Here is an 8,639-nt window from a genome sequence, read left to right as displayed (position 1 = left end):
GTCTTCCTAAAATATATTCGAGAAACAGACCCCAGCGCACCTAACGACCAAATATCGCGGACCTGGTCTTACAATAATCTGATTTGAAAATCTACCGCTTGCATTCAACATTTTTCTTTTTCTAAAACTTTTCACTCGTTAATTATCTGGATGCTTGTTTTAAATTCGTTACCAACTCACAGATATTTATTCACTGCACAACTCGTGCGAATATATTTGAGAGAATGAATAAAAATTTGAAGACAAGCCAGATACGAATAACGAATAAAAATTGTAGATTCATTTATAAGTTAGCTGCAGATTACGTTTAAATTGCAGACTCATTTGTAAATTAAAATTTGCTAACGATCTTTTTAAATTTTGGATGGGAAACATGGATGTCGATCCAGGAAACGAATGCGCGGGAAAAGATTGACTTACGAATGAATCTACAATTTTTATCCGTATAAACATTGATACTAAATGATGATTTATAGAAATATAGATTTTAATGCAAAAGCCAGAATTCTATTCAAACGATTTTCTTTTAACGAAAGAAGAACGTATGTAAAACAAAAGATTTACGTCCAAAAATGTAATCGATCAGTAATTAAAGTGTAACCTATGAATTCTGGTTTCGCGAACTTTTGTAGACTCCTTTTATTTTTGTATTGTTACAAATTTCTTTTACTCGTTGAAATATTGTCCGTTTGTTCTTTTATTCTTGCTTATGACTGTTTATTGGATAATGAAACAATGAAATCTCCTCAATAAAGGAAAAAATATGGATGTCATTAAGACGAAAAAATATTTGCCTGGTATACTCCTTTCCTATTTACTAATATTTTTTACTACATTTTGTACCGTAAAAATATTGACCAAACATATTTTCATTTCTTGAGATCCAAAACGAATGGAACAATGGCTAAATTATACGAACACAAGACAGAATTCCTTACAGTCACATATGAATTATATGAAGATGTTATGTCATGATATTCAACCACATATCTTACAATCTAAAAGTACTCTGGATAGCTTGAACCATCATACTTCTAAAAATGAACCTTCTGATCATGCTGAAATTACAGTTTCTCAACAGATAAATTATGATAATTCTTTAGAAGAATTATGCGATACCAAATATCTGCCAAATGATGATGGTATGAAAAAATGTTAAGTATTATCTTGTTATTTCTAAATGGAATTAAAATACTTAATAATTTTTTGCTACAGATGGTACTGAACAATGTGTTTCATGCCATAGTCAAAAATTAGAGAATATTTTACCAAAAATTAGTATGCAACGCAAAGATGATGACAAAATTGAACTTCCTATAAAAAACAAATCAGAAATTGAATTATCTGGTGTCACACCCAGAACTTATAAACTATCGCAAAATCTGCATATCCAATCGAAATTGGTATCACCAATTTCTAAAGAAAACATGGAAGTATGTAATTATATGCATTCACATATTTTATAATACCTTAATTCAAAAGAAAACATTCTCTACAATTGTATATGTAAAATTTTCTTAACAGTATAAAGAACATAATGGCAACTGGCAATATCCATATCAAGATCATCTAGCAAAATATTCTGAAAAACTAGCACAAGATGTGGAAGATTCAAAGAAAGCTTTTGAACAATTAATTTTGGACAATCAAAATAAATGCTTGCTTCAAGATCTGACTTCTGCAAGAGGCAGTATTAAACTGCATACCACTGGTAGCATAAAAACTGCAACTGTAGGTAAAAGTAAAAAAGTAAAAAATGAGAAGTTAAGCAGGAGAGGTTCCTTATCTAAGTTAGATGATATTACTGCATTGAAGTTTAAAAAACGAAGAAGAAAATTACATGGTTCCAATTCAAAAAGTACTGTAACAACAAAAGACACAAATTTCATAGGAAGAAAAGACACAAAAAAGCGAAAACAAAAAAGTATGAAATGAAATTATTTGTTTAGAAGCTGTATGTCAATTTTTATTTATCTTTTAGATGGAACAAGTAATCGTCATGTACCAAAATCTCATCGGATTTCTAATGAAGTGGTTGAAATTTATCACAATACAGCAGCAAAAAGTGGTAGTGCTTCTGTTGTCCTCAGTAAACATTCCAAATTAGATTCACATATGAACTGTAATAGTGGATTAGCTACAATTAAACAGCAGACTGTACATGTAAAACCAACATGTGAAAATAATGGTAGTAATCAACAGAATTGTAACACAGGAGAAAACAATGGACAAGATAGTCCTAGGAAACAGTGTCAGTCTAGATATAAAGCAGAGTAAGTGATAACAGTAATGACTACAAGGATGCAACTTCTAAACATGAAATGTACATTTGTATATCTGTTCCCAGAGTAAAAAGTACAAATACTTATATTCAAAATTGCAATTCGGAGATTGCATCTGCTCCTGTGCATGCAACGGAGAAATGCAGTTTGAATCAGTGTCAAAATTCAATTATGCAAGCATCGTGTTGCGACCCAATGATTACTCATAGTTACGAAATGCCAACATTGGCTTCGAAGTTGAAAAGAGTAAATCGTTCGTATTTCGGTAGATTCAATTTTCGGAACATACCCTTCGTAGTGGGTACTTCTGTATCCCCGAGTCACAATTTAGGTTTAAATATCCAGCAAGTACGTTGCTTAATGTAAAATTATAACAAGTGCTCTATTATAGTTTTTTTTTTTTAATTCAAAAGGTATTAAGTATAATGAAAACAAGGCAACCCTCAGTAAATGGAATTACTCCCCTTCTCATTCGTAAAGTTAGCAGAGGTATAAGACCTGTATCTACTCTTATGGAACAAATGAGCAATCGATTCAATAAACTGCCTCAGATAAATTCTCAAATGACCAATACGTTCATACAAAAAGAAAATACGTTTACGAATGGATCTGATAATTTATTTGAAAATGAAAATGTATCTTTGCATTACGAAAAAACTCAATTAAGAAATCTGAATTTGAATTTAAATTCAAGTATAAGGCAATATGAAAATTTACAACAAACAGCAATCACAGATGATAAAACTACGTACGAAAACTTCAACAAAGAAAAGGTCTGCTTTAAGGAAGACGAATATAACGAAAAATGGATTACTTAAAAGTAGGCCTTTCATTTGGCAATATAAAACTCTATTATTTACAGGACACTAAATTAGAGAAGCAATCGGGCAATACTAAAGCATTAAAAGTATTCTCGTCTCAACAAAACGTAAAAACACAAATGGAAATTCCTGACATACAGTCGAAAACTTGTCAAGTATAATCAGTGTAAACTAGTAGAATAATCGAAAATTCTAATACAAAAAATTACAGGGGAACAACTTTAATGTGATCGTGTGTAACAGTCAAATGACCAATCATACCGAGAGTTCAAAGGGGATACGAGAAGTTCTTGTTAATCTTCACGATCAGTTTGAAGAATTGAACACGTAAGTTCGAATTCTGGAAGATCCGAATTTCGTTAAGTTCATTGTTCTTAACTGATTATAGAAAATACGAAAAATTACAAGCAAAGTCTGAAAAGGCTAAAGATAAAGCATCTGAAGAAGAGATGTTGAATCTTGAAAAAGAGTTAACTGCAAAAGAAGATGAGATTAATGCTGTTATTAATCTCTATAAAGAGGTAAACACAATTTTTATTTACGAATTCTATTACTGTTGGACCTCTCATCGCTTTCTGTTAATAGGTAATGACATTAAAACACCAAATGAAGCAACTACAGGAGAAGAATAGTTATGTTTGCGTATCAACTGAGGTTCCATTAGGATCCGATAAAGCCTATTCGTCCATGCCATTTACATTAAGTAAATCCAATGGAACAATTATGCAGCAGAGATTACAACATAGAAGAGCAAATAGCGTTATTACACCAAGAGAACCTACTTCTATTCGGCTAGCCGGTCTTTTACGACAAATTCAAATGTTTCAGAAACAATTGAAATTGACTTCATGGTAAGGATACATCGGATTTTCGAAGTAAGTTGAACCTATATATAGGCATATTTATTATACGATAATTATTTAAACACTTCTCGTATGTACATATATAGAAATAAAACGAATCTCAAACGGATAACAATTCAAGACAATGCATCTGTTTCCTACATTAAAATGACTACAAGACATGCATAATGATCGATATACTGTTAATTGTAATCGTCATAATCGCAGGTCTAAAATTTGATAGAAACTTATCATGAGAAATATACAGTATAAGACAAATAAAATTTGTGGTAGTTTCTCTTAAGCTCATAATTAAGTATTTAGAATTTGTTATTTTTTACTGTACATTATAATATTTAAACTTAAAGAAGGATTACTAAACTTAAATTATATACAACTAAGGATTCTCTTTGGATTACTTCTTAGAATGAGTACAATGTTTTTAGTGGCTCATACTCTTCTTTTATTCGATTCTGCATGCTACTTCTTATAACGTATATATTGATTCGTATGCGTGTATGGTTTTATGTATTTATGTATGCAACTGCTTGTATCTATACATACCATGTATATGTATGTACATAATCACACGCTAATAAACGTCCAGGACAATTAACACTTCGCTAGACGTTTATTCCTCGTTTTCTTTAGGTTCAATTTATAATAAATATATGAACAAAACTTACCATTGCTCAATGTCAACGCTAACTTTTGAATATGTCGTGAAAAATTATAATCGTACTGTTATGAGAACTTCTCTTTTACAACCTACAAAATGTATCTTAGATAACGTTAATATAAAATGTTATTTCTAAGACGATACTTCTTATTCCTCCTATTATAAAGGTCGCTGCTCATTCACACAAAAATCTATCAAAAACGAAATATCTCTGCGATATCGAATATAAAATTAAGTTTTTTCTGGCATCGATTCGTTAATAATACGAGTTGCTGCGATCATCGTTAGAAACCGCCGAGGAAAATATACATATATGTATGAAAATATTTTGCATTCCAAGAAAATAACATTTCATTTTTATATTTAGATAATTTCTTTTCCTTTAATTGCCGAAAGTATAAAATAAATTTAAAAAAATCATAAACTGTCCGATCTTCCACATTCTGGTTAATTCAACTTGTTTTTTTTTTCCACGAAAAAATGCAATATAGCTTAAGCTATCATCCTTATTTCACGATCTCTCGAAGAGATGATTGACTTCGATAACTCTCTACTATCTTCAAAGATCGTTTACCACGAGAAAATTAAATTAAATCCTTCTCACACACACTCTCCCATAGTAACGCAAATAGTATATCTCTCATATTATATCACAGACTAAAAAATGCTTTGGTCTAAAAAATCGTTTGCTTTTCCGTTTGTTCAGCGCGGAATAAAATTTATGACAAAAATCTCGATCGCCCAAAGTTTTTTTTTTAGAAGAAATTAGTTTTTCTTCGCGCGAGTGTGCAAAATGGATAGCGTGAAAGGAAAATATGGGACCGCTGAGTTTTTCTTTTTACTCGACGCAAGCAACAGAAATTGAACCAACTATGTAGCAAGCGATTTGTTGGTTTACATATTTATATCGAGTCTTGTAAGCATTTTATTTGCCCACAGGGTTTGTTTAAATAATGATATGTGCATTATTATTTTGTTACGATATTTGCTTATGCAGTTACATTTCGATCCTTGTTCCATATTAAAGTTCAAATTTTGTAGCTTGCCAATGTTGTTAAAAGCAGTTAAGTAACATCATTCCGTTCTTCAACGTTAATCAGACTCGCAAAAGCACTTTTTTGTTGTTGTTTACTTGATACAATTTAAATTCAATCATAGCATCCTCGTTCGAAACTTCGTCTTCATCGAGTTGAATTTTAAAGCCGTCGTCATTTATGAATAGTCTTAAAATTTTACTCGCGCAAACAGATTACAAAACGCAAAAATCAACGAGCTTTTAGTGAATATGTTTAATACGCTATAAGACTGTAACAGTTTATAGTACTCTACAATTACAACATGTGATATCTCTTACAAGGTACTTACATTACAATTAACCCCACAGATTCGTTCTTTACTCTCAGTATTTTTCAATCCGATGATAGTTCTCGTACGATGAAACGAACATAGCAATTTTAAACAATACACACTCTATAGTCATCCGTTTCCACTATTTGAAATTAAAGTAATTGTCGTGAAGTCATGATCTTCTAAACAAAAACAAAAAAACGTCTTAATAGCCAGAACAAGTCTGATCTGAAAACATAGATAATGTTAGGCAACAAGATCTCTAATAAAATTCTGAAAAGTATAATACAAGAAATAAACATGTATAATCAACTCGTTATATTTGTCGTGATTATCAAAATCGATTTCATAATTCGTGTCCGTAACCGACAATGCCACACTTTTTCGAATGTACCCTACCTCTTGATTCAGAGTAAAGAAACGTGTATTATAGCATAACAACTTCTCAAGCAAAATTTTTCAATTCTTTGTTTTTATATTTCTTCAACGTATGGTTAGACACAGGGGAATGCGTGAAAGTAAAAAGTATGAAAAGATCGTACGTCCACGATACGTCGTAATGGAAATATGCAAACACTGCAAAGTAGCAAAAAAGCAAATTTTCAAAATGTCGTTTATGAAAGCATAAACTGTTCGATGGCATTAGTAAATGTACGTATAAAATCTTCGATAGACTAAGTCATTTTAGAGTTGCTTTTTTTTCATCCAAAGTTCCTCGTACAAGTAGGTAGACATTCGTAATGATTCGATAGATATTATGAAATAAGCATCATCCTGCTGTATTAAAATCGATGTTGAGTATTTCGAGGAAATTAAGTGCAAATTGGCGGATCATTTCGATATGCATAGCGCAGTAGCCACTGTCACTGTCTAACTATTATTAGTGCTTAGAGTTCAAAGTGCTAGTCTGGTAGGATTCGTATTCATTACTATCGTATAATATTCCTTTATGAAGTTATGTATACGAGTTCCCCGAAACGATAGGAGAATCGTGGAACTGATGTCGTTAAGTGCAACGATCGATACCGTTTCTCGAAACATTTCATGCAATCAATACTGCATCATGTTCGATATTTGTTTTAACCGGAGTCGTAGGCAAATTGCAAGCGTACTTGCTTCCACTCATAGCGTAGAATTAAAATTCGCGCAAATATTTTCATGCGTTGAACCGTTACATTTTTGGTTTTCAAATGAAGATAACAGAAATGATTATTGATACATAAACTTCGAGGAACGATATCGATACCATTATCGCAAAGATATTCTTCTCCTTTATATCTTAACATTTTTTGATTTTTCAGTAATTTGAAATTATATTATGATATATATTAAGTTTTTTATTTCGATGCTGTTTTCTTTCTAATCATTTTGCTTGCCATTCCTATTGCACAACAAAATCGTTTAATAAACTGTACGAACGTAATGTGATTCGTCGATTGTATAGCGACTACTGTGCACGTTTTACAAGGTTTATGATGCTCTGGGGTTTTATTGTTGCCACGTGTGCAACTTTCGAGACGCCGATTAGATACTGCGTCAAGCATTTTTCGCTACAAGAGCGTCGATCAGTCTAAGTTTCGCTTTGGCCTGTTTGTATGATTCATAGACAGTGATGACTTGTGGGCCACGATCTTCCCTCTGCATTCTCCGACCGGCACGAGCCTCGAATTGCGCCTCTAATTCTTTCAAAGCTCGACGAAGACGTTTTTTCTCTTCTCTGGTTAATTTTTGCTGAATCAATAACTCTTCTTGTGGAAGCGCATGGAGACTTTCATTATTACTGCGACTTCCTTCGCTACTGCTGTGTTGACTGTCGCTGTCGGTTGGCAATTGATCTGCCGAATCTATACAATCCAAAATACCTCTATGCGACATGTCTGGCTCGCTGGCTCTTCTTTCCGCGTCAGATGGATTACCGGGTACATTAGACGACGTGAAATCCATTGCTTCGTGTTCCAAGATAGTGGCTAATTCAGAAATGCTATCTTTGTTTTTGCTCGCTCCTGCTCTGATAAGCAATCTCTTCAAAGTTCTATATCTGTCGTATAAAGGACGCACTACGGTCCTATCTTCTTTGGGTCTTCCGAAAATATTTTCAATATGAAGCAAAGCTTTTTGCACAGCAGTTTTTTCTTCTATCAGTTGCTCGTAAGTCAGTTCTTCCATATTGTCAGGTCTGTTGCACTTCAATCTCTTCTCGCTGAGTTTCTTCTCGATATCTTTTACCATTTCCTCCATCGACGTAGCTCGCGACTTTTCTTGGCTATTCTTGTTGTTGGTCGGGCTATCGCTATCCGTTCTTGTTCTGTTATTCGCATTGGCTAATAACGCGCTGACCGGATCTTCCTTCAGGAGCTTGTGCTCCTTTCGCAATTTATGTAACTCCGTGCACAATCGTTTTATATCTTTGTTATTCATTTTATCAGAATGACTCGGTCGATAACCAAAACTCTCTTCGAACTCGTCTTCGTATTTCTTGATTTTCTTCTTCAAACCGTTTATGTACTTGGTCAAATTTTTTAAGCCAAGTTCCGCAATTGTCGGGGTGTTGGGTTGCTCTTCGTTTTCAGTATAAAATCGTCTAGGCAACAACAGAGAATTTCTTGGGGACAACATGGCTTCTACTCGAGCGTCTGCATCTTCTGCCTACAAATATAATAATCAACAA

The 8,639-nt window shown here is 33.0% G+C and overlaps 2 protein-coding genes across 4 annotated transcripts in view; one reads left to right on the top strand and one right to left on the bottom strand.

Annotated features, from left to right (window-relative positions):
* Positions 1–2: 2 nt before the first annotated feature.
* On the top strand, positions 3–3,978 carry LOC128895436 (uncharacterized). The gene is made up of 10 exons (XM_054158025.1): positions 3–797; positions 882–1,433; positions 1,525–1,924; positions 1,982–2,273; positions 2,348–2,630; positions 2,696–3,055; positions 3,145–3,258; positions 3,315–3,430; positions 3,492–3,624; positions 3,689–3,978. Exons 2-10 carry the CDS (start codon positions 1,281–1,283, stop codon positions 3,956–3,958), a joined length of 2,121 nt encoding a protein of 706 aa, XP_054014000.1. The 5' UTR covers positions 3–797; positions 882–1,280; the 3' UTR covers positions 3,959–3,978.
* The window catches only part of LOC128895434 (protein FAM13A), a 24,632-nt gene continuing 19,963 nt past the window's right edge, over positions 3,971–8,639 (bottom strand). For all 3 annotated transcript variants that reach the window (XM_054158020.1, XM_054158023.1, XM_054158021.1), the window contains exon 10: positions 3,971–8,617. In XM_054158020.1, coding sequence (XP_054013995.1) covers positions 7,508–8,617 — 1,110 coding nt within the window. In that variant the 3' untranslated portion in view covers positions 3,971–7,507. The remainder of the gene's footprint in view (positions 8,618–8,639) is intronic.

Source organism: Hylaeus anthracinus, unplaced genomic scaffold (assembly GCF_026225885.1).
Source record: "Hylaeus anthracinus isolate JK02 unplaced genomic scaffold, UHH_iyHylAnth1.0_haploid 5, whole genome shotgun sequence".
NCBI lineage: Eukaryota > Metazoa > Arthropoda > Insecta > Hymenoptera > Colletidae > Hylaeus > Hylaeus anthracinus.
The sequence above is the reverse complement of the archived record's forward strand: the minus strand, read 5'-3'. Positions and strand labels throughout refer to the sequence as shown.